Below are 24,917 nucleotides of genomic sequence, written 5' to 3'. Positions count from 1 at the left end.
AACCTTTATCTATTCAAGATCTAAGCATGTACAAGTTACTTTCTTATAGGGATCCAATTGATAGGTTCGTTTCATTGGAAAAGTATAAAAACAAAAGTGTACAACTAATAGATTTTGGGACGTACTCCATGTCTTTAGCTTGAGCTTTTGACTTCAGTTAGCACCTTTTGTTTCACAGTGATCAAAACAGAGTGATCTTCTGATTCTAGATATCACAAAGCATGATAGTCCAACATTAGCGTTCATGTTGAGAGCAATGTAAACAGAGACATGGTCAATTGCGGTGCAGGTAACTTGCACTAGCAACACCAAAACCACCCAAACAAAATGATCATTTTCTTAGAAGAGATGGTTAGAAGACTACAGAAAATGAAAAACAATGACGGTTTTCTGTACTAATTAAAGAAGACTATAACTTTGACAAGTTGTAACTACATATGCTGTACTTCAAGAAATTTACTGAAGGCTATACAACATTACTAACTCAAATATTGTGGAAGACGCTTCAATTCTATCACTGTACAGAAATTATTTATTCAGAAGATCACCACCCTTTGCCTATGAGCCACAACCAATCAAGTGTTACGCCTGCAAATACCCTCTTAGTAGAAATAAAACTAGGTTACATTGACACTCTGTATTGGACACGGATAAGAATTGTCGGACACGGCAAAATATCAAAATTCAAGATAAATTACATGCAATATGTGTCCGACATGGACACATTGATAAGATTAAAATTGGCAATTTCACATTTGTACTATGAGAAATTTATAATAGTGGCAATTTTGATGTTGGCAGTCTGTGAATAATAAATTCCTCGAGATTTTACACTCTCAGAATATTTCCGAGATGCAAAATGACAATCATGTTTGAAAAATGATTTAGCATATGAAAATTGTAGTCTTTATTGTATTCTTACTGCTACCATTAAAAGTATTAATGCACCTTTGAAACATTGTAGACCCTCTCATTTCTGGCATGGTTTTGCTGTCAATTATTTCAAAGGCTTTATTAGATAATTTCGCTTCAAAGTCATGGTTCACAATATTCATATTCACTTTAATTTTTAGCACCGGATATTACTCTACCTTTTAGATTGGCAATTCTACTTCTCCAAATAAAAAAATAGGTTACTCAAATAGAATTTGGAATTTGGCATAAGTATTGTAAACTTACCGACATATATGTACAAAACTTGAAACCTCCTGAATAAGCATAATGAAAATTTGTCAAATAACAAGTGTATCACTTTCAAATAGCCCATTCTCCTATGTCCGTGTATACCAACATATGGAACCATTTCAAATGTGTCCTTTCAAATGTGTTCTTACTTTCCAAACGTTGCCAACTTCCAATCAGTTGCTACAAAAAAAAACATTTTATAACTATTCACATTAGAGATGTGATTATCACTATAAATATGGGCTTCTACTTAAGTTCAAATCCCTACGTTTCTTAGCCTAATCCCCATTTGTCTCTCTTTCAAGACTCTGGAGGAGAGCGATTTAAATAACCTATACTATCCTCATCAACTAACCTTCAGAAACTACATCACTTTTTTATGGAAAATGTATATTGCTTAAGATATATATTTTCATTTCAAAATTCCAACATTAATTTTGTATGCTCTCTGCCTGCTATTACAACATGATTGTTTGATGAATTTATTGACGTCGGCTTCCTGCTTATTCTTTAGGTTCAAATGGATATGGAAGAGACTCAATACCATCCTTTATCTGACATATATGTTGGAATGGATAGTTGCAAAATCAAGGTTCGACTATCTAGAAAATGGAATGTTGCTGATCAAAACATTCCGTTAGACAAACAAATAGGCAACATGAGGATAGATATGATATTAATTGATGAAACTGTAAGTAGGAAAAGTTAAACTATTATTTTAATCATTTCTTAATACACAATGATAAAACAACTTAAACCTTATGATCTTTTTGTATTAATATTACAGGGATGATCAAGTACATGCTACTGTTCTGAAACGGCATGTACAATCACTATCGCCTCTTCTACAAGAAGGACAGGTTCTTCACATTGAAAACTTTAGTGTTACATAAGTTCTCAATGACTATCGTCCTATTCGAAACAAGTGTAGGCTTTTTTTCAATTGGGACACAATTGTTAAGACAATTAATAGAATACATTCAGAAATCCCAATGTATGACTTCGATTTTCTTGAATTTGGCAATTTAGCGACTCATCGTTTCGGTGATATTAGAAACTGCTCAGGTATTTAATCATTGTATATTTATAAAGTTATCGATTTAGATCATTATTTTAACACAACTTTTCGTTGCAGATGCCTACGGAAGATTAACAAAAATTTCAGAAGTAATGGAGACCACAGGCGACACACCCAGAGAAATTTATTTGGACAAAGGCCTCATTCCTTTCTTGCTTATATAATTTGTTAGCATATTTTGTCTCTTTTCTTAAATATACCTATATGCTAACAACTACAATAACAACCAGTGGAAGCGAGGCTAAGCTAGGTTACGCTCTGGGAAAATACAGTCAATTTAATAGATAAAGATGTGATTGAAACTGCTACAGGTGGTCCTGTTTTGGTTGTCACTTCACTAATTGTCAGGGAATTCTTTGGTAATGTTCAAGTTTATCATTTATTTTTTATATAACAAATTTACCTCTTCTTGCTTATAATTTAATAAGTATTGTTAATACAAATGAATACCATTTCTCATCGACGAATTCAACTCAATTGTTATTTAACTTGGAAATCCCAGAAATTAGAAGTATCATGAACAGGTGCTCATTTTTATTTCTTTATTTTTTCGATGAATTTCTAGAAATGGTCTTCACATTGATAGTGTATTGTTGTTGATACATGACATCCTTTCATGATTGGTTTTCGCGATTATACAGTTCTTACGATGGAAAAGTTGAGCTGTTGATTGGTTCTTCATCAACTCAATCAAATGTGGAAGAGAGATCTATAAGGAATAGAAAGACGCTTTCAGAAATTGCTGCTGAAACCACTAAAGTTGTACGTACATATATAATTTATAATATATTCAAGGTTAGTATACATTAATATTATATTAACTTGGTGTGGGTGAGTTATAACAATTGTGATATGCAGGGAATAAGCTTTACATGTGCAACAACAATTTGTGAAGTAATACATGCATATGAACCTTACTACGACTCGTGCGATAAGAATAAATGTCGGAAGAAACTGGTTGATCAATGGTGCAACAAATGCAATAAATTTGTCTCATCTCCAATACCAAGGTATAAATAATAACATATTTCAATGCGTCAATCTTTTTTAGTGCAATCTTCTTACTAAAAACAAGCATCAGGTTTCATTTACGAGTACGTATACCTCAGAAATGACTGTATTTGGAAATGAGGCTGAGTCGTTAGTGCAACAATCTGCATATGAGTTGAAAGATATCAATCAATCGGTAAATCAAATTTTATCCTTTTTAACACATAGTGTACTGCATAATAAAATAACTATATTCCTTTTAAACTCATTTTTTTTTTTACAGCCAAATAGATCTCAAGTTGTTAAAGACATATTGAACAAGCTAATTGGCTACTCATTTGTGTTTGAACTAAAAGTCAGTGAATATAGCTTTCGGGGTGAAGTGAGGCAGTCATTGACAACTACTAAAGCTTTTCCAAACCAATTTGAAACGGTAAAATATATTCTAACATTTTCTATTATAATGTACATATCAAGATATCTATATATTTAAACAAATACATTATTGTGTATATATAGGGTACAAACACATTGAAAGCAAATGAAGATCTTAGTACACAATTCGAATGTGGTACTTCAAACATAGAAGTTGAATGTGAGGTTAGGTTCACTGTTACACTTCTATTAATTCCACCTATGCTTTTTTAAAATTTAGTATACATATTGTTATACTCACATTTTATTACACTGTATGATGGGAATTTCCTGCTACAAAAGAGGATAGTACTTCAGAATGTTTAACCACCAAACGCCATAAATATAAGAGAATGCGGAAAAAAATATGACTAAGGTATTGCATGTTTTTGACATCCATTAAATGCATTAAATAGCAACCTTAAATATTTGTCTATTACCCTTTGAAACTGATATTAATATTTTTGATTCGTGTTACAGGAATCAAGCTTGGTGAGTGCGAAGTGGAAGAAGATTAAAAAGAAATGATTTTGTAATATATACTCAATTAATTATATATTTTAGGAGATGATGACTCTAAATATTTTCTATTTCAATAAATTTCTGAACAGACATCTAGAACCCTTGGTGGTCATGTGATGTCAATTGATTCAGTAATGTAAACTATTTCAATAAAAAGTGATGTTGTTCATCTATTGAGCTCTCACCTCCATGCATGGCTTCCATTAGTCCCACTATTAATGGCTCCAGTTGTTCTACTTGACCTTTCATCTGCAATGAGGCTTGCACCATTTGGATTTTCGTGCAACTGGAGAGCAAACTCAAGGTTCCACAACACGTCACCCATATATGGGTGATCCTTCCCTTGATCGGACAAGCATTTCTCAGCTGTTTCAGCAAATTTCTTTAAGCACTCATGGTTCACCTTTCCCTTTAGCGGAGGATCAATAATGTCCTCGAGAATTCCCTTCCTTTGGCAGTACAGAGCCCAATCAGCTAGACTTACTTGCTCCTTTGGAAGGGTATGGTTTAGTGCAGGCCTTGCACATAAGGCCTCAAAGAGGACAACACCGAAAGAGTATACATCAGATTTGTCCGTCAACTGCTGTCGTCGGAAATACTCAGGATCCAAGTAACCAAAGCTCCCTTTCACCACAGTACTAACATGGGTCTAGTTGAGATTTGGACCTGTTTTTGAGAGACCAAAATCTGATACCTTGGCGACCCAATTGTAGTCCACCAAAATATTGGTGGTCTTTACATCCCGGTGAATGATGGTGCACTTGGCACCTATATGAAGGTAGTAAAGACCTCTAGCGGCTCCAATGCAAATCTTCAACCTTTGCTTCCATGAGAGTTGGAGGGTTGTTGCTCTTATATAGATGCTCCCTTAGAGTGCCATTGCCCATGTAATCATACACCAAGATCATCTCATCATTCTCTTCACAGAACCCAATCAAAGAGACCAAATGCCTGTGCAGTGCCTCAACTTCGACAACATCTCAATTTCAATCTCATCTCTATGTCGGTAGTTCCCTATTTAGAAAAACTACCATTCCATGGACCCTAACAGCAAGATGGAAGATGGCAGCCCAAAAACTTGACCACGTATTGGTGCATCTCACATACATCGCGAGAGGCCGATGATTTCAGTGCGGATGTTGCAGCAAAGAAAGGATCTACTATTACGAACATCAGAGAAACAATTTTGGAGCACTACCATACCCCATTCATCACCAGTATAAAAACAATTAATGAACTAGAAACTATTACGTACAATTCATATATTACAATACCATTGTAATAGAACCTAGATAGATACTCAAACTAGATTTCCAACCATTTTATTTGTTTATCAAGTTCTAAGATTATAGTGTGGTGAGTGCAGGAGAAGTCATATGAGAAATGGAATAAAGAACTGCACCAGTGAAAGAGTGTATGATTGATGGTGCTCTTTGTGACATTAACAATACTTTCGATTTTTTTTTTTTTTTTTTTCCTTCTTCGAATGTGTTGTACATTAGTTCTTTCAATAATAATAATCAAATTGCAATCTTTACCATAACAAATTGCAACATACTTGCTATCATTCACGTGCCGTCCACTAGTATATATATATAGATAGTAGATATAGTCTGATATAGATATGCGTACAAAACCTTTGGAAATTGACAATTTAATCCTCGACGAGGAAAAAACACCATAAAAATTTCGTTCATTTTGATGTAATTGACTAAAAGTCTAATAACGTGCCCAGCCTTTGTTTCTGCCATGGTAAGTTGGTAACGTACATAATAGTACTAACTTTAATTACGTGATCCCGAGCATCCACTAGATCTCCCACTATAAATACTCCAAATCTCACTCATAAAAAAAAAATATCATTTTTCATTTCATACAAAAAACGAGCTGAAAACTCCCACACTCTCTCGCTCGTTTTTTTTTTGTTGTTGCACTGATTCAGTTTTTTTTTTTCCATACAATAATAATTAATAGTAAACATGATTTCATCTAGTAAGATTAAATCAGTCGATTTTTACAGGTTAGATCTCATTTCACTTCAGTTACGATATTTATTTATATATATATTTGTTTTTGTTTTTGGAATTTTTAGATCTGATATTTTGTTTAATTGGAATTATAGCATGTGATTGATTTATTAGAGAATGTGTGTGTTATGCGTTAGAAGTGTGAATGAATATTTCTATTTACCTATTGAAGTAGATGATTGGTGCTCAAGTTAGAAAATGAATATAGGAATTAATTTAGGGAGTCCCGAGTGTACATACACTGAATGTATAGGTTTAGGTGTTATAAGGGAGAGTGAGGACTAAGAAAATAAAACAACTTCATGATTCTTGTTGTTGTTACTTGTTTGTAGTAGCCATTGTCTTTAACACGGAGATGAAACTTAGTTCGTTCCTTGGGGCAAGCTTCTTTTACCTGGGGAAAGTAGCTACTTAACTGTAGGTTTATTAGAGAGATCATCTTTCCTTTATTAAAATTATAGAAGGGAAATAGTGGAGTGGGAATTTTTTGAAAAGTATGATTTGTTAGTTGCTTATGTGGGAGACTGAATAATGAACGCAATTGAGGAAAAGCTATAATGCTCTTTGACAATATGGTAATGGAATTCAGTTATGTTCCAAGGTTCTTTATAAGGTTTCTGTGCACCATTTGATTCCCTGTTATAGTGAACCATCTCATGTAGTCTACGAGTCCGTGCACAAATGCACCAGCCTAGGATAGGCTTGGAAGTTGTAGCCAAGATATTTCAGAGGATACTTGATTTCATGAAGCACTTAACGAGATCCTTCAAGTGACCTAACTGATCAAAATATGATGTTGGACAAAGTAATTATTATTCCTTGTTGACGGCATTTGTGGGATTAGGACTAAATCAGATGTGTGGGTCTGACTTGATGACCTGTTCTGAAGGCTTTCGAAGGGGTAGAAATGTGCAGAACTTCATAGGTGGCACTGAAACGTGTCCAAATTCGTTTGAGTGGGTGAAAATTTGAAAGTTTGTTCATGCTTTTCCGTATGTTGGGCATCATATGCCTTTATTCTTTTTAGCAAGAAGGGAGCTTGGATTAGGCAGGACTCTATCACTGTATATCATGATTATTCTTATATATTTGAACTTGTCTACTATTTTTTTTTTATGTCTATTTACATTAGCGACTTCGTCTAGTAATTGACTGGCATAACATTCTGTTGTTGTGTCTTTCTATAACTATGGGTGTGTGAACCTTACTGGTATTTAGTGGGACTGAGTTAATGTTTGTATCTCATATTTTTTCCTTCTCCCTTCGTCTTTCTCTGTATTTCTAAATTTTTAATATTTTTCTTTTTTTATTGTTACAGGAAAATTCCTAGAGATTTGACAGAGGCATCGTTATCAGGTGCAGGGTTATCAATCATAGCAGCTTTGGCAATGATGTTTTTGTTTGGAATGGTAGGTTTTGTTTGTCTGTGTTAATATTGGTAATACAAGGTATACGAATGTAATATTATAAATGTGTAAATGTATGCACTAAGTTATTTATGCTCAAATCTAATCAAAAGTATGTCTGTGTAGGTGTAGGCATGTGTTTCTATGTGTGTACATACTCATACTCATACACAACTCTATACCCGTGTGAATGCTTATTATGTTTGTGTATAGTAGTAGTATCATTACTGTTGCTTTATGTTTAATCCCACAATTTTCTGACATTATATTTTCTAGTTTTCGACATCTTTTTTTTTTTTTTTTTTTTTTTTTTTTTTTTTTTTTTTATGGTGTCTTTTATTTGTATATCTTTGTTTTATATTTTAACAAATTGAATAAATCACGTTTTATTTTTCAGGAACTGAATAATTATTTGGCAGTGAGTACATCTACGGCTGTTGTGGTTGATAAGAGTTCAGATGGGGAGTTTTTACGAATAGAACTGAATATTAGGTACACATGCATATGATTGGTTTCTTACTGGCTTTAAAGATAGTGAATAGCCTTTTGTTATAAGTATATCCCAATAATTTGTTCTTTGTCATTACCGTTTGTCCTTTAGCTGGCATGCATGTTTTGTGATTTCTCATTTCCAATACTGGAAAGTTTGAAGAACAAAGAAGCACTTTAGGTTCTAGTCGTTCATTCAATTTTGAATTTTGTGTACTGCTGCAAATCAGAAATTCTAGAATGGTCCTACTATGGAACCTCTTAAAATGATTTGTACTGCTGCAAATCAGAAATTCTTCTGCCACTTGGAAGGGGAGAAAGTTGAAAAAACTCTTAGAAATAAGATTCACTAGCCACACCTTTCACTGTAATATATAAAAAATAACAAAAAAATAGAGGAAGGGACAGAGGGAAAGAGAGTACCTTTTTGTCCTTTTGGAATGGAGTTTTATTGAAAACTGCCTCACTAATTTGTTTCCAAGTATCCTAATAAACAAATGATTTTGTCTAGTACTCCAGGTTTAGTAAGACTCTTGAGAGTAACCAATCAAAAAGAAAGCAAGACTCTTGAGAGTGTTCATCAAACATGGTTTCCGATTGGTTTGGGAACGCTGTTGATATCAATATAGGAACTCACCAAAAGTTACTTAAAATGGAGTTGAAGGCATGAGGTATGGAAATATTCAGAAGAGAGGATACATTGCAGTCCAGATTGGTGATATTCTGGACCCCGTAAATATGGAATTCATTACTAAAGGGGAACTTATACTAGTAGCTTTTTAAATATCCTTGAATTTCAAGATAAAAGAGCAACATTTCTTCTTATTAAGGAAAAGTTTAAAAAAATATCTCTCTTCTGTTCAATCCTCTTCTTCTGTTTACTTTCCAACTCTTCATTTTTACATCTTCTTTCTTGCCAAATTGAATTGTGAAGCTACCATTTGATGTATGTCACAATGGCTGCTTTTTTCTATCTGCAAAATCTCCAATTATATGTAACTGTGTTTGTTTACTTTATTGTGGTCTGACTTTTGTATCCTTTTTGTTTTCTTAAGTTTTCCAGCACTCTCGTGTGAATTTGCCTCAGTTGACGTTAATGATATATTGGGCACGGTAAGTCGTTTCTAATTTAGCATATCTATCTCTTTCCTTGTTTCCCTGCAATATTTACAAAAATTTTATATGTACTGTCTGAATGGCATTTGAACTCAAGCCCTTTGTGAGACTACCCAATACAATCAATTAAGGCTAGACATGTAGAATTGTCTCACTTACCAATATGCAAAGAGTGCTAGTGAGGAAAATACCAAAAAAAAAAAAAAAAAAAAAATCGACTAGGTGGGTAGGCCTGCAATAGTTCAACTGGCTGATTAGTCAAGAAGTAGAAATACCCATTCAGTCAACAGGCCCAATGGCGATGAGACAACTGAGACAACTCAGTCAAACTAATCAAGCTCAATTGTTTTTTCCTGTCTATTACTGCTTTGTGATGTCTGTGGATCTCATGTTCATGACTCGTGTATTCAATTCTCATTGCACATGTGGTTTCTCAACCCATATAAATAATTAGCTAACTCGATGTCACCTTGCTTTGCAGAATAGGTTGAATATATCAAAGACAATCCGTAAGTTTTCAATCGATCGCAATTTAAGACCAACAGGTTCTGAGTTTCACCCTGGACCACTACCAAAACTCTTAAAGCATGGAGATGATGGTGACGAAGAATATGGTGAAGGCGCTGTTTCACTAAGTGCTGATAACTTTGACAGAGTTGCACATCAGTATGTTTGCTGATTTAAATCTTTGAATCCTTTGATTGCATTCTCCATTCTGGTTAATGAATTTCAGTATTGGTAGATTCTAGCTAGCATGACATTTTTTTCATTTGCATGTCGTCTTGGTGATAGTGTTGATTTATAATTGTAATGCCCTCATTTGCAGGTTTCCAATCTTGGCGGTTAATTTCTTCGCTCCTTGGTGCCAATGGAGTATCCGTCTGGTAATAAATCCATATCGTTGAACTATTGTTTACCAAAAAAAAATTGAAACACTCTGGATCCTTTAATATATAAAATTGCTTAACCGATTTTTTATTTCTTGAGCTCAGGAGAACTCTCTTTTACTATTTTATGTATCATACAGTTTTCATAACTGATTAGTTATTAGTAATTTTCTATTTCTTAGCTTGTCACATCTTCATTGCATTGTTTGAAATGTTTATGTACTTCAAATGCAGTTGCTTTGAGCTTCATGATTTACTATAATGTTTTTAATATTATTTGGAAATTTATTATTTTACAGTCATGTTGTCTACACTTGTGAAAGAAAAATTTGTCCTACGTTGTTTTGATTGGTTTTATATTAAGGGAAGGGTTCTAGGGACATATATTACAAAAACACATAAACAAACTCATGATTGTTAGGGCATTTATGAGTTTTAGATTTGGCTAATTTTTTGTACATATGATCTTCCAACTACTTCAAACATTGTCATAAAAAGTTATTCAAATCCGAAATTTGTAACCCCAGCGAATGTAGTCAACAAATGAAGAATTGTGGATAGTTCATTTTCAAGATTCTTGATATTATGTTTGGCAAGTTTAGAATTTTTTATTTTTTATTTATTTTTTGTGACAATGTTTAAAATAGTGAGGAGATCCTATCTACAAAACATTAGCGTAATCTAAAACTTATAAATGCCCTAATGATTTTGAGTTTGTTTACGTGTTTTTATAACATATGTCCCTAGAACCCCTCATTTTTATTAATATGGAGCTTTATTTACTGATCAAAAAACAAAAAATGATAAAATAAAATAATAAATTGTCCTATATTCGCATGAGTTATTCATGTTTTGTATTTAATGACGAGTGATCCTTGACACTAGTTCAACCACACAAAATTATCTTTATTAATCTTTGTGTGAATATACAATGTTTGACCTTTTTTCCCATATTGTTCTCTTTTCCACCTCACTCACTTAATTTGTTTCAGAAACCTTCATGGGAGAAGACAGCTCAAATAATTAGGGAAAGGTGTGTTGGTTACATCTTTAATGTTAATTCATATGCTGAGTGTATTGTATTTTACCTTACACTCAACCAAACTGATTGCTTTGTTTGAGTTGGTGGAGTCGGGTTTTAGACTCTTTCATAATTTGATATACTCTGGTAATGTTGTAATCCATTAGGATTTTGTATTTTCAGATATGATCCAGAGATGGATGGACGTATACTCCTGGCCAAGGTAGATTGTACCATTGAGACTGAAATGTGCAGGAGGTATTCAAAAGCATCATATACTTGACCAGTCTTTAGGTTGAATTTACTTCTAGCTGTATTCCTCTATGGTAATTATTTATGATTGTTGAGTTCTGTCCTTTATTAGCAGCAATCTCAACTACCCTGTATGTCCTGGACTTTGTATGTCGTCATATCTAAACATACTTTTGTTTCTTGGATGTACATAACCAATCCTTTTCGTGGCTTGCAACCATCTTTATATTTGTTCCTTCCCTTTCTAAATTTCCTTCCTGTGGATTGAGGTCCGATGCATATGATTGAGTGGGAGCCAGTTAGCCACTCTCATTTGTTGTGATAATTCTTGGAAGGGATGGTCTTACTTCCTAAAGCAGTGAAAGATCAATTAGCATCTTGGGTCTTGAGATTTCGTTCTCTTGAGGGCTCGAAACTATGGAGCATTGTACCTTGTTACGTAGGGTCTTTGGTTGGAGAGGAACTGGTAGTACTTCGAGGTAGAGCGTTTTCTTTGGAGGAGGTATCATAAAACCTTTGGGTGATGATACCAGAGGTCTGGGGCTCAAACACCGCCAGGATCATTGAGTTACTGATATCATTTAAAACAAGGTTGTCAACCATATATATATATATATATAGTCATTTTCTAAAAAGTAGCTACTTAAGTTAATTTAAAATAAGTACGTAAGTAATACTTCACCTACAAATGAATTCAAGCATTTTTGTGTGTGGATATGATCAATATTAAGATCATCTCTACAAAATTTCAGTTCATTTAAAAACCTCTAACGTTGGCAAAAGATAATTACAAAAACTTGACATTTATAGACCGTTAGATTTCTTTTTAAAGATGACAACAATTTTTATCTATGTTAGAGGTTTCCAAATGAGCTAAAATTTTGGGAAAATAATCATTATTGTGAGTACTTGATAACCACAAAAAAATTAGGTTTGAATTCATTTTGTAGGCAAAGTTTTACTTGTGTACTTATTTTAAGACTTAAAAAATAAGTACGTACGCAAAACTTTACCTAGAAAATGAATTCAACTCTATTTTTTTGTGGATATGGCCTACTCACCATAAAGAGCATCTTTACAAAATTTCATATCATTTGGAAACCTCTAACCTAAGCAAAAGATGATTGCAAAAACTCAACATTTTTGAACCGTTGGATTTTTTTTTAAAGATGACAATAATTTTTAGTTAGGTTAAAGGTTTCCAAATTAGCTCAAATTTTGTGGAGATGATCTTTATGGTGTGTAGGTAATGCCCACAAAAAAATTAGACTTGAATTCATTTTCTAGGTAATGTTTTACTTAATACTTATTTATTATTTTAACTTAAAATAAGTATATACTTCTAAGATCAGGACTATATATATATTAATGGTCTAGAATTTTCCGATTTCATAATAACATTTGATTAGGTTACACATATTATAATGAGTCAAAATTTGGTGGACATGTTATTCATGGTGGGGAGATCATATCTACAATATATCAGCCCTTATTTCAAGTGGTAGGATGAGATATGGCTTTGTACGTTTTGGGAGTGGCTCTATCCCTCCCCATATATATATATATATATATATAGCGGTTAAGAAACTGGTATTTCCCTTGGGGATGAGATCTAGGAGGAATGAAGGGACATTCCTTTTAGGAATTAGGAGCTTCTTTTTTTGATGAGACTGTTTGTTGAGGACTAGTAGTGTAACCACTCATGTGTATTCTTGTCTTTGTATTTGTTTTTCTGGTTGTTTTCTTCTTGTGTCTTGATGAGTATAGGATAGGTCATCCTACAATCTCTTCTCTGTAAGGTTTATATAATGCCCGGCTACCTTGGCCCTCCTAAGTGACTCCTGAGTTGATTTCCCTACCCAAAAGTGGCCTACACAATTGAGTAAATCGCTGATTATTGGTGGAAAAGATCTCCCGAAGATCATCATCTTCACAAAAAATCAGGCAAATCAGATACATCTAACCTTACTAAAAGAGTGCCCAAACTTAAGAGTTGTGGAGCACTGATTAAGTTCTAAACTTGTATACAACTTTTGGCAGGGTATAGCCAATTCAGCCAAGTTTTCTGTGGACATCTCACCATTAATCAGCCATTAACTCATTGTGTAGGTCCACTTTTGGGTACGAAAGTCAATCTGGGAGGTAATTTATGGGTGTCAAGGTACCCTGAAAGTTTATGTAATCTATGCTTTTACCAGGAAGCAAAGAAAAAAAAGTTGAGAACCTGGCAGCCTAGTTTGAATGAAGAATTCCGGGTCAGTGCTTTTGAAATTTTCCATTATCCCTTAGGCGTCTTGGGTATCCGGGAAGAGAGATCCTCAAGATTTCGGTTCAAATGGCATAAAAACAAAAGTTTGACTCCGTATCAAGTGGGCTTTGGTGATAATCAGCTGACAGTAGTTGTTGATTTGTGCCTATGGATATGTACTAGTATGTAGCAGTTCCAGAAATATAAGTGATTAGTAATTACCTGTTTTGGCATGTGATGTGGCTGCATTGACTGTTCTTCTATATGAGTAGAGACTGAAGAAGAAGAAGGTTAACTATGACCTTCTCAACAAAAAAAACTCTTAATGCTTATGTAAAAAAAAAGAAAAAGAAAAACTCTTAATTTGTCATCTCTGTTCAGACCTCTTACTATGTGGACCATATTGTGTCAACGGTCGTATCTTGTCAGGTTGAAGGTTTGAATAATGAATGACTAATGAGGAGAAGAGAAAGTATGAATGGCTGGTATCTGTCTTATTTGAGTGATTACTTAGTAGACAAGACTTTTGACGTGGATTGTTAGTGGAATTATTTTCATGCCTTTTGTGTTTGAGTTTCTCAGATAATTCTGCATCCCCAACTCCCTCCTTTAATAAACGCCGGCCAGTCCTTTGCTCGTCCTCACCATTTTATAGCTTCTTGTTTTTGGAGCATCAGTGGGAAACTCAAATGTGCTATTAATAACCAATCATAAGATAGGATTGAGAGACTTCAATGTAGTTCTGCAAAAAGAGGAATGAATTTAATCAATTCATGTACCATTTGTGCTGGCAGTTGAAGCCCATCCATCTTATGGCGCTTGGCTCACACGTATAAGGGTGTAACTTAAACTATTAGTTGTATGGCTTTTTATTGCATATCTTGTATTGGTATCCCATTTTCATATTTAAAAAAAAACTAAAAATTGAAACCCTGTTTTGCATAGCTCTAAAGATTGACTTGGTGTAGCTTCTCTCATTGTGGTTTTCCTGTTCTCCTAAAAGCATTCTTATATTAGTCCTGTGTTTATATATCACATGCATTTGACTTCGTGTTGAATGTGCAGGAAACATATCCAGGGATATCCCTCTATTCGGATTTTTCGTAAAGGAAGTGATATTAGGTCAGTGGCATAGCAAATTTTGATTAATTATGTTGAAACTTGGGTTGGCCTATAGGGGCTAGGCTGTGGCCTCTCCTGGACATCTCTCTTTTTCTTTTTTCCTTTTTGATTGTCACAGCAAAGTTTCAATTGAGTCTGTTTCACCTTTGATGCACAGCGTGACAATGACACATCAGATGCCCTTAAAATACAATTTTTGACGTATAGTTGGCCCGACAATTTTTGGATACGCCTTAAATAAAGATTTGGATAAAGTTTTACTAAACTAGGACACCGAGTAGTCTACTATCTACTATCTATATACTAAAGTAGAGACCTCCAATGGAAAATTTTCTCTCTCCTAGGTGGCACTTTAATATGAGAGTTAGCCTTTTCTAATAACCCCTACAATGCCACGTAGACTTCTCTCTCAATTAAAACTCGACTTCTTGAGAAACCTCTCTCCTAGGTGGCACTCTAATATAATAGTTAGCCTTTTCTAATAATTCCTACAATGCCACGTATACTTTTCTCTCAATTAAAACTCGACTTCTTGAGAAACCTCTCTCTCCTAGGTGGCACTCTAATATGAGAGTTAGCATTTTCTAATAACTCCTACAATGCCACGTAGACTTCTCTCTCAATTAAAACTCTTGACTTCTTGAGAAACCTAAAGACCTCTAAATTGGCAAAGCTTTCTATACTGCCTCCGCTTATCTCTCGACTTATATATATTTTCTTGACGGGGCATAAAATATTTAATACGTTGATAGAATTAATCCGTTGGAAAATACCAACCCACAATTAAGGATAGGAAGATTGGTGCTGAGCTTTTTTCAAAGACAATATATAAGAAGATTCAATTAATTAGAAGATCCTCAATGCTGATGATTAATGTTCTCTTGGTGGCTCTTCTTGCATCTTACTCTAAAGAAACACCATCTATTTTAGCAGTGGAAGTAGTCATCCAAAGTGAAGCTATGGATATCAGATTGGCCAGTACTAGCTCTGCCAACAGACATACACGCACAAAACAGGAAAAAATAAAAAAGATTAGAACCCCAGAAAAACTAGAGCTATGAATTATGTTACGAGGATAAAAATGCTTGAACCTCAAAAAAACCGAGTAACATTCACTGGAAGCAGGTAAAACTCTAAAAAAAATGAAAAACTATGAACTTTTGGTATGCGTACACTCAAATACGTCTTATTTATGGTACCGTAGTGAAACTTGAGTTTCCTAGCCTTCAATAAGTCTTCAGTAGGGGTGCAAACTTATAGGTTCGGATGCGGATATGGTTGTATCCGAATCCGAATCCAACGGATATTAAAAAAATTATCCGAATCCGATTTTGGATATCCGAAACGGATATCGGATAATATCCGATCCAAAAATTAAAATTAATTAAAATTTTATTTGTTTTGAATAATTTATTTTACCATTATAAAAACTAGTATAAATATTATATTTGTCATTTATTATTAATATTTTGTTATTATAGTTTTATATTATTAGTTTATGATTTTATATAATATTTTGTACAATAAAAAATTAATAAATTAATTATATATAATAACTATTAATTTTTTAAATCGGATCGGATATTATCGGATGCGGATATGTCAGTATCCGAATCCGTATCCGAAACCAGTTTGGACATAAAAAATATCCGAATCCAAATCCGAAATTTTCGGATAATATCCAATTTTTCGAATACGAATTCGAATCGGATTCGAATATTTGGATATCCACTTGCACTCCTAGTCTTAAGTGTACTGAACCACATAAAGTGAGATCCAACCATTAGTTTCCTTTCTAAACCAGAGAATGTTATAATGACCAAGTATGTGTACTGTGTGAAACTACCATAATATAGCTTAAATATTTGTACTATCGAAAACTACCAGAATATAGCCGTTTGAACCATACATACTAGCTGATTCAAGGTAACCAACATTGATGAAAATGCTAGAGAATCAAATGGTATATCATCCAGAGCAAACATGCGACATTCTAGAGACTTGGGGCCTGGCGAAAAGTGGGGAGTCTTCAATTTTGCTCGGAAAATTATATAAGTCTGCTCCATATGCAACATCAGTAAATATACATAATCTTTATAGAGTCCACAACAAGTCAGTATCTAACTCCACTTTGAAGAAAATAGGTTCTGTACAACACAACACACATAGTTTCTTTGAAGAGTTTGAGTGTATTATGGTATTTTCGGTATTTCCACTTTCCATAAAATAGGTTCTATACAAGTCCAATTTCTCTTTGGAACAAGTAGCCGAGGAGTTCGAGTGTTTTTCAGTATTTCAAATTTCAGTTCTACAAGTCCAATCTCTTTTCCGGATTCATTGACAAACAAAATAATACAATTGGAATTCTATATATACTTTCAATCTTGCTTTTCATAATTCCACACACAATCAAGTTCTTTACTTCGATCTTCCCATCTATACTCTCAAGAAACGACAATTTGCTCTTGCATAAGTGAGATAATAAGCTATATAAGATCCTTGAATGTGTGAGCTATAGATTATATATATATAGTAATAAATTGCAACTTGCTCCTGCAAAGGCAAGATAATAAGCTATAGAAGATCCTTGAATTTGCAAGCTATATATTGTTTATAGATAGTCGATATGTATTCAAGAACATCAACACTTTGAATGAGGTTTTTGTTAAGAGATAGTTGTGTAACAATAGAATTTTAACTTGAATCTTCGGACTCCTAAAGAAATCTTTCATAATCTACTATCAACAGAACTAACAGTTCATAAAATTTTATCATATGCGTAGACGTAGATGATGGCTTAGAGTTAGGACAGAATTAGCTTTTCTGATCCCCTGAACCCACTGAGAGATCTCAATATTATCCCCTTTTGTTACCGCAAGAATCATCTAACTTAACTCTCCAAATAAGTACAAGGACTCCAAGCAAGGCACTGAAATTGCCTTAGCTTCAAACAATAACTCTAGCCAACTTGGTGGTCAACCATGGGAATAGGCAAACAGTTGGTCCTCCTGAAATCTGAATAGTCCATCAAACACAGAAGTCATTGGTTACATTATTTTTTAAGAGGCAATGTTTATGAGCTGGGAACTTTTTGATATAAACCTTTACATGGGAGAGTATGCATAAACGCCTATTGGGATCCTCATAAATTATTGACCTTAACTCTTCATAATTTTTTTTTATCTTCACCACTGGTAATGCATAACCGACAACAAAGAAGAATTCATCAATATTAGCGATGATTATTGAAGATTTGCATTGTTTCAATTATTATTTTGTTTGTTTTTTGCTCGGTAATTATTTTTTTGTTTGTTTACTTAAATTTACACAAAACAAGAGTCAATTAAAGAAATTATATTGTATGTTCAAAAATAGTCTAGACACTATCTTCTCTGCATTAATTTTTGTTTAACATGTTGTTGTTGCACTCAGTCCGACATTACATGAATCACCCATTATAAAAGTGATACTTGAGGAGAGAGATTGAGAGATTGTGCAAATTGTTAGTAATGTTAGTAGGAGACTTCCGTGAAAGAGTCATATAACTTAAAATCTTTTCCATCAAAAAGTGCTAGACCAAAACCACAACCGGAAATGGATGCCTTAGCTGGATTGCATAGGACACATGTGATAGATTGATAGAGTACGCATTGGAGCATGCATAGAACACATTTGATCTTAATAGTGTTTAAGTACATAAACAATGTTCGAATATTGCGATATATATACACAAAATACTTAAAAGATCTCGGGCGTGTGCCCGGGTTCAAAATCTAGTGTATTGCCTATATTAGGCAGTTTTAGATTTAGTCTGTGTCACCTTTGATGCACAACGTGACAACGACATTTTACTAAACTTGGGTACCGCATACTGTATTACCTATATTAGCCAGTTTTAGATCTCAAAGAAACATTCTATCTAAATCTCTTCTGTATAATATCAACAAAGTTTTGATGTGGTCCCATGTCAGTAGCATTTTCTGCTTGGTTTATAAAGTATAACATAGGGAATTGGAAAGTCTTGATAGCGCAGATGGCTACTGCCACAATTCTCAGAGTTATTATAGATAATGCTAGTGTTGCAGTTGAGGACAAAAGTTGTGCTGAGGTTTATACAATCTTGACATTTTAGTTTAAATTTTTGTAACTGTCGCAAATAGCTTGGTGCTTAAAATATAAATCCTAGGATTTGACTACATGATAAAGCAATACTTCTTTCATCACTGTTCTAACTGATTTGTTGACACAGGGATGATAATGGACACCACGACCATGAATCTTACTACGGAGACCGGGATACAGATACCTTAGTTGCGGTATAAATCTTAAGTTTCAATCAGGCTTATTTTCTTGTGTTTCAAGTTTCATATTGTCAACTCTTGTCCGATATTTTACTTGGAACCCATAGCTGTGGACCCAAAACTATATGGATGGAATGGCACTGCAGGGAGGGTCCTTATAGTAGTATCTCTTAGGTGACCGAGATACGGATACCTTAGTTGCAGTGTGTTCTTGTGTTTCAAGTTTCATAGTGTTATCTGAAGTCCAGTTTTTTACTTGAACTCATGGTTGTAGACCCGCAATCCGTTAGTCTGGAATGACACTGCAGGAAAGTGTCCTTTTATGGTTGACTCGTTTGTCCGTTAACTATAGCCGCTGTAGGTTGTCTTTTAGATATTGTTTAGGTTTAAACATCTAAAAAGTCATTTGCTTAATCGAACCATCACTTTGACACTGCTTGATCTTTCAATTGCAGACAATGGAAGCATTGGTTTCACCTGTTCCAAAGGAATCTAAGAAGCTCCTAATGGGGGACAATGACAATGGAACAAATGACACAAAGAGGCCTGCACCATTAACAGGAGGATGTAGAATAGAAGGTTTTGTGCGTGTTAAGAAGGTAGGAAGTTGTCTCATATTCCGATGGTTGGTAAAAATAACTATGAACTTGTGAAGGAACTTTTGTTCTATGCAGTATATTTACTTGAAACAATGTTGAACTTAGTTTTATTCGTACCGTATCTTCAAATTTTAATTGGCCTCTGTATTAGATGATTTAAATATGTAAGGATTTGTTCATGGCAAAACCTGTGTCAATAAATTCTTTGAATATAGGGCTTCAATTACTATTCTCAGTGAAAGCTCAGTTATTTTGATATATGGTGCAGGTTCCTGGAAATCTAGTTATATCAGCCCGTTCAGGATCACACTCCTTTGATCCTTCTCAAATGAACATGTCACATGTCATCTCTCATCTCTCATTTGGTAAAAGGATTTCCTCAAAGATGTTGTCTGAAGTGACTAAACTGACACCTTATCTTGGTGGAAGCATTGATCGGTTGAAAGATCGAGTATATATGACACAAGTCACACAACATGACGTTGTGAATACGAATGTTACCGTAAGTTCTTGCATTCCCTTTGATCTGGTTGATATTCCCATTCAAAATTTTGTATTAGCAATAAGTTGGTTTCTTAAGTCTGGATTAGCGGATGGAAAGAGACTATTTTCTGAAGCTAACATGTTGACAATAGGAGCTTCATTGCAACTTGCCAATAGACAAGTTGAGTTTGAATGATTTTTCAGAACAAAATCCCACCTTTTCGTGCGTTCTTTACCATCTGGTTTGTCATATTTCTAGAGGGGCGTAGGATAGTCTGCTAACTGATCCCGAGCATAATTAGGTCTTGGTTTCTCCCAGCTTCCTGCATGCCACTTGGGTGAGCTACTGGGCCCTGCTGATAAATTCAGTCTTGATGCACGTATATTTTCCGTACCAAAGTCTTTATACAAAAATATACAAATATACAATTAAAGCAATTCTTTTTTTAACATAAAAATGTGATATCCTTGGATCATTTTTGCAGCTTTTTAATTAACTTTTTGGGGGTTGTTACTCTTACAAAGACAACTGGAACTCTTGAATCATCTTAGTAGACTTGCATTTGTAGATGAAATCCCCTGAAAAGGGTTAGAATGCCCCACACTCCCCCCGCGATGAGGAGGGACCAAATAAATAACAACCGGAATTGGGGTTTTGGGCATAAAGTTTTGACTGGCCTGTAAATAATGGATCTAACGCACATAAATAACTACCGGAATTGGGGTTTTGGGCATAAAGTTTTGACTGACCTGTAAATTGTGGGTCTAACGCACATCGAAGAAATTAGTCCACTGAACGTATCCCCCCCCTAGATCCGGGGCATCCGACGTGAAATAAATGCCCCGTCCAGGCCAAAGTCTCTTACAAGTTATAATCAACAATTAACTGGGTACGAGTTAGAGCCGTAGTCCCGTGACATTTACCAAATAATCTTATAGAAATCAAAGGGATTTCTACCTTTTGTCTAATCTGGCATGAACTGATCAAGAATTGATTTGAGATGTTCGTAGTTACCTGGGTCGTTTATGCTATTTTTACTTCTGAGAGTACATTTGGTGATTGCTTGTGTTTGTCTCTTTTTCTGTTCAAGCTGCTTTGACTATAAGCTTGCTTGTAAACCATTTTCATTTTTCATTTGGACATTTACTCATCAAGTTTGTTTAAAAAATAGTAGGCACGGTAGCACCTGGAATTTCATCAAAAGTGTATATGATTATTTTTGTTTTCAATATGAGCAAGAACCAAATAATTGTGCAAATGTCTTGAAATTGCAGATCGAGCATTACCTTCAAATAGTGAAGACCGAGGTAATTTCAAGAAGATATGGCAGGGAGAATAAATTGATTGAGGAATACGAGTACACAGCCCATAGTAGTTTGGTACAGAGTATAAACATTCCAGCTGCTAAGTTTCATTTTGAGCTTTCTCCTATGATGGTAATCAAATTTTCCCCCAGTTTGTAAGTGCTGATGCACGAGACATTTTCTTCAGTTCTCACCTTTTTCTGAAATCAGGTGCTGGTGACCGAAAATCCGAGGTCCTTTTCGCATTTCATCACCAATGTTTGTGCTATCATTGGGGGTGTTTTTACGGTGTGTACTTTGCCTTTCTGTTATATCTTTGATCAGGAAGCTGGGTTCTTATTGTTATTCCTCTTGGATTTCAGGTTGCTGGGATACTGGATTCTGTACTGCACAACACACTGAGACTGATTAAAAAAGTTGAATTAGGGAAAAATTACTGATAGGATCATAGGATGGTGAGAAATTTATTGTAACGATTAATTGTTTTTTGCTTTTTTATAATTTTTTAATTGAACCATAAAAGAAAATCTTAGCCACTCACTCCCCATGTAGGTCACCGAGTCATCTGTAATGTAGCTTCTGACTTTCAATCACTAAATACAAGATTGATCTGAAGGAATCAACTTGGAGATGCAACTTCAAAGCGGTGTGTCTAAGAACTGAACTCCGGTTTCTGTCCGTGATTCCAGGAGGACCGAACTTGAAATTTCCTCCAATAGTAGTGAGAATTTAGAAGAAAAAAATGGGAAATTTTATGGAATTCAAGTAAAGATAAACAATTCTTTGATTTAAAAGACTACTTGTTTTTATAAAACTCCATCTGAAAATCTGAAATCCCAGGGACACTAAAATGAAAGCCATCATCTTCATATTTTTCTTCCACGAGAAAAATAGAATGAAAAAAAAATCATTTTCGTATTTCATGTATCTTTGCAAATGTTAGGTTTTTTATTTATTATCTGCGTCATATGTGTATGAAGAAAGACTAATGGTGAGAGGGCTCAGTAACCATCATTTGGGAAATTTGTGTATTAATTCTTTTGAGAAGATCACCTGATTGAAAATTTCTACATTGGCTTTGCCCCTTCTGGTTTGAGTATTTTTTATCGAGTAGATCACCTATTTTTGCTATAGTAGGTCATGAATCTATAGGGTAGTTTGTAGATTTTGAAAGCAATCTAACAACTTCTCCTAGTTCTTTCTGTTAAAAGTATTGTTCTTCAAATGTGTTTCCCAACCAGGACTACTTTGCGCATTCATTTCCTCCATGAATTTGGAAGAACATAATTATTTTTAGCGATGTGATGTGCTCATGTGCTCTTATTTGTAAAATCCGAGCTACCATAAAAGATGGGAAAACAAAAAATCAGTAGTATCTATAAGGTCAACATGCGTACCTTTACTGGAAGTCCGGAATCATCATTTTCTTTGAATTCTGTAGTTTCTGTTAATCACTGTAGCAAAGCAATTAACAGTAGACTCAAAATGCTTAATATTCCATCATACGTTCAAGTGCCAATTGTGGAAGTTTAATACTCGTATCAACATATTACATAGAAAACTTGGAAGCCTATAAATAACACAATAAGAATCTCACATTTATTCATTACTTACAATCAACAATCCAAGTACAATATAATCCAAGTATATGTGACAACACTTTAAATGCATATTCTTAAATTGTTACAAACAAAAACAAATAACAAATCAAGCAATCATATATGCCGAGATGAATCTTTTCGGATGAAGGGTGAGGAGTGGAGAAAGGAAAACTGTAGACCAAGGGCGTACAACTCAAAAAGATAATCCCACTCGTGCAAACCTTTTCCACCAAGTTAAAGGACTAAAAGAAGGGAAGAACCAACAAAGGCACCAAAAGAACCAATGACACTTAGGAAGATTGAGGAGGCACCACTGGGAGGTGGTGCAGGTGGAGAAGGAGACTCCTCACCAACAGGAGCTGGAGCAGGGACAATGTCAAGGGATCCCGAAGGTGGAGGAGAGGGAGGAGTTGACATTTCTGAGGGTGGTGGAGGAGGAGATGTCATTGTTTGATTTGATTTTGAAGATTGATTACTTCTATCTGCCATGACTATAATGTGCATCTTCTCATTTTTGACACAGTTGTCTTTATTTCCACTAATGAAGTAATGAGCACCAGACTGACTGAACTTGAACACGGTTTTTCCATCAGTGAAAGTTGCAATTGGTGATGCTGTATTACAATTGGTGTAGTCATCCATGTTCACTTGAAGCACTGAATCTTTGTCTGACGGGTAGACGAACACTGCAATCATAATCACAGAGGTTACCATATGCAATCTTCAAAATATATAGGTTGACGCAAGTCTAATTCATACTAAAAACTTTCATTGATAGTGATAAAGGGAAAAAGGAGAAGCCGGAATCATCAGAGAAGCCTTTCGAATGTGTATAACAAGTCGGTTCTATGCATTAATTAGAAACTAACTTACATAGAGAATCTCCAATTCGAAACCGCTCTCCTTCGGCCCATTGATTGTAACTAGGTGCATTAGGATCATTGGGTACACTCCATCCTTTGGCACCACCAACCTTATAGTCAGTTGCGCCAGCTCTTTGCATCAGTAGCACAAGTCCAAAGAGGACCAAGGCATGCAATGCCTTGTTATGTTGATTTGATCTCAAGACAGTGTCAGCCATTTGCCAATAAACAAATAGCTTTTCTATTCAAATGATGAGTGGATTTAGGCAGTACTAAAAATTTCAGTTTGTATTCAGATGACATGAAATGGGGGTCACTAACGAGGTTTTTGTAGGCCTCTCTGCATGAACTTTTTAAATTGTGGGAATGAAGCTTTTGCTGCTTTTTCATATTCTTCCTTCTTTACTTTGCTTCTAGTCCAAAGCATATTTATGCACTTTATGATGCCCTCTGAGTAGTTTTTGTGTGCTTTTAAATCTGTTACCAATCCTTTCTATTTTGGTTTTTGAGGTGATATACTTTGCTTGACAATTTGCAGAATACTCGTGCCTTGTGTGTTAGGTTAGCATAAACTTAATGATAATGCTATAATGTTGATTAAGTTTCATAATAATGCCATATGCGCTTGAATGGGCCTTCTGTCAGACTCTGACTTCCTAAAGCTTTACAGCTGAGGGCACAATCACACAAATGAAGAACTCAAGGGGGACTCAACTTACAGGCAGGGAAGAACTTCAGATATAGGACCCGTCAATTACTATGTAACGATGAAGAATCACAAAGGGGAAAGAGATAGTATATATATAGTAATGGAAAACGATATCTACAATATTGGTACAGACAATCTGTTAGATCATCAATTACAAATTAATAATTCAACTGTCAAAATTAAAATAACAACAAAAGGAATGAACTATTCACACCTTAAATTTTGCAATACATTTAGAATCTACTGTCCTGGATACAGTATGGATGGTAACATTGCAAATATTATGAACTGTTGCATGA

General features: G+C 34.6%; 2 protein-coding genes, 1 long non-coding RNA gene and 1 pseudogene across 4 annotated transcripts; 2 read left to right on the top strand and 2 right to left on the bottom strand.

The window, feature by feature from the left end:
* Nucleotides 1–2,885: 2,885 nt before the first annotated feature.
* LOC147477709 (uncharacterized) lies at nt 2,886–3,365 on the top strand. The gene is made up of 3 exons (XR_015207817.1): nt 2,886–3,025; nt 3,122–3,273; nt 3,345–3,365. It is a non-coding gene; the product is annotated as an uncharacterized LOC147477709 (long non-coding RNA).
* A 1,005-nt stretch (nt 3,366–4,370) lies between these two features.
* Nucleotides 4,371–5,390, bottom strand: LOC147477708 (receptor-like protein kinase FERONIA pseudogene; annotated as a pseudogene).
* Nucleotides 5,391–6,043: 653 nt separating this feature from the next.
* LOC147477707 (protein disulfide isomerase-like 5-4) lies at nt 6,044–22,526 on the top strand. 2 transcript variants are annotated; one of them, XM_086582223.1, is made up of 16 exons: nt 6,044–6,209; nt 7,535–7,625; nt 8,020–8,114; nt 9,167–9,224; nt 9,709–9,893; nt 10,054–10,111; nt 11,107–11,147; nt 11,319–11,393; nt 14,701–14,757; nt 19,007–19,073; nt 19,514–19,657; nt 19,926–20,159; nt 21,416–21,577; nt 21,656–21,733; nt 21,808–21,900; nt 21,998–22,526. In XM_086582223.1, the coding sequence occupies exons 1-15, from the start codon at nt 6,169–6,171 to the stop codon at nt 21,883–21,885; spliced, it is 1,464 nt and encodes a 487-aa protein (XP_086438349.1). In that variant the 5' UTR covers nt 6,044–6,168; the 3' UTR covers nt 21,886–21,900; nt 21,998–22,526. The 2 variants fall into 2 exon arrangements, with proteins under 2 accessions (XP_086438349.1, XP_086438348.1); XM_086582222.1 differs by having other exon boundaries at nt 21,808–22,526.
* A 496-nt stretch (nt 22,527–23,022) lies between these two features.
* On the bottom strand, nt 23,023–24,270 carry ENODL9 (early nodulin-like protein 9). The gene is made up of 2 exons (XM_086583687.1): nt 23,920–24,270; nt 23,023–23,732 (listed from the first exon to the last, which is right to left on the bottom strand). Exons 1-2 carry the CDS (start codon nt 24,125–24,127, stop codon nt 23,281–23,283), a joined length of 660 nt encoding a protein of 219 aa, XP_086439813.1. The 5' UTR covers nt 24,128–24,270; the 3' UTR covers nt 23,023–23,280.
* Nucleotides 24,271–24,917: the final 647 nt, after the last annotated feature.

This window comes from Coptis chinensis, chromosome 9 (assembly GCF_015680905.1).
Source record: "Coptis chinensis isolate HL-2020 chromosome 9, ASM1568090v1, whole genome shotgun sequence".
Lineage (NCBI taxonomy): Eukaryota > Viridiplantae > Streptophyta > Magnoliopsida > Ranunculales > Ranunculaceae > Coptis > Coptis chinensis.
Note: the sequence above shows the minus strand (reverse complement) of the source record. Positions and strands in the feature narration are given on the sequence as shown.

Excerpts from the sequence above, each read along its gene's own strand:
- LOC147477707 (XM_086582223.1), top strand. The coding sequence starts at position 6,169 with ATGATTTCATCTAGTAAGATTAAATCAGTCGATTTTTACAG. Across the intron at positions 6,210-7,534 it reads AAATCAGTCGATTTTTACAG|GAAAATTCCTAGAGATTTGA; the intron begins GTTAGATCTCAT and ends TTATTGTTACAG. Across the intron at positions 14,758-19,006 it reads CGTAAAGGAAGTGATATTAG|GGATGATAATGGACACCACG; the intron begins GTCAGTGGCATA and ends TTGTTGACACAG.
- ENODL9 (XM_086583687.1), bottom strand. The coding sequence starts at position 24,127 with ATGGCTGACACTGTCTTGAGATCAAATCAACATAACAAGGCATTGCAT. Across the intron at positions 23,733-23,919 it reads TCGAATTGGAGATTCTCTAT|TGTTCGTCTACCCGTCAGAC; the intron begins GTAAGTTAGTTT and ends TTATGATTGCAG.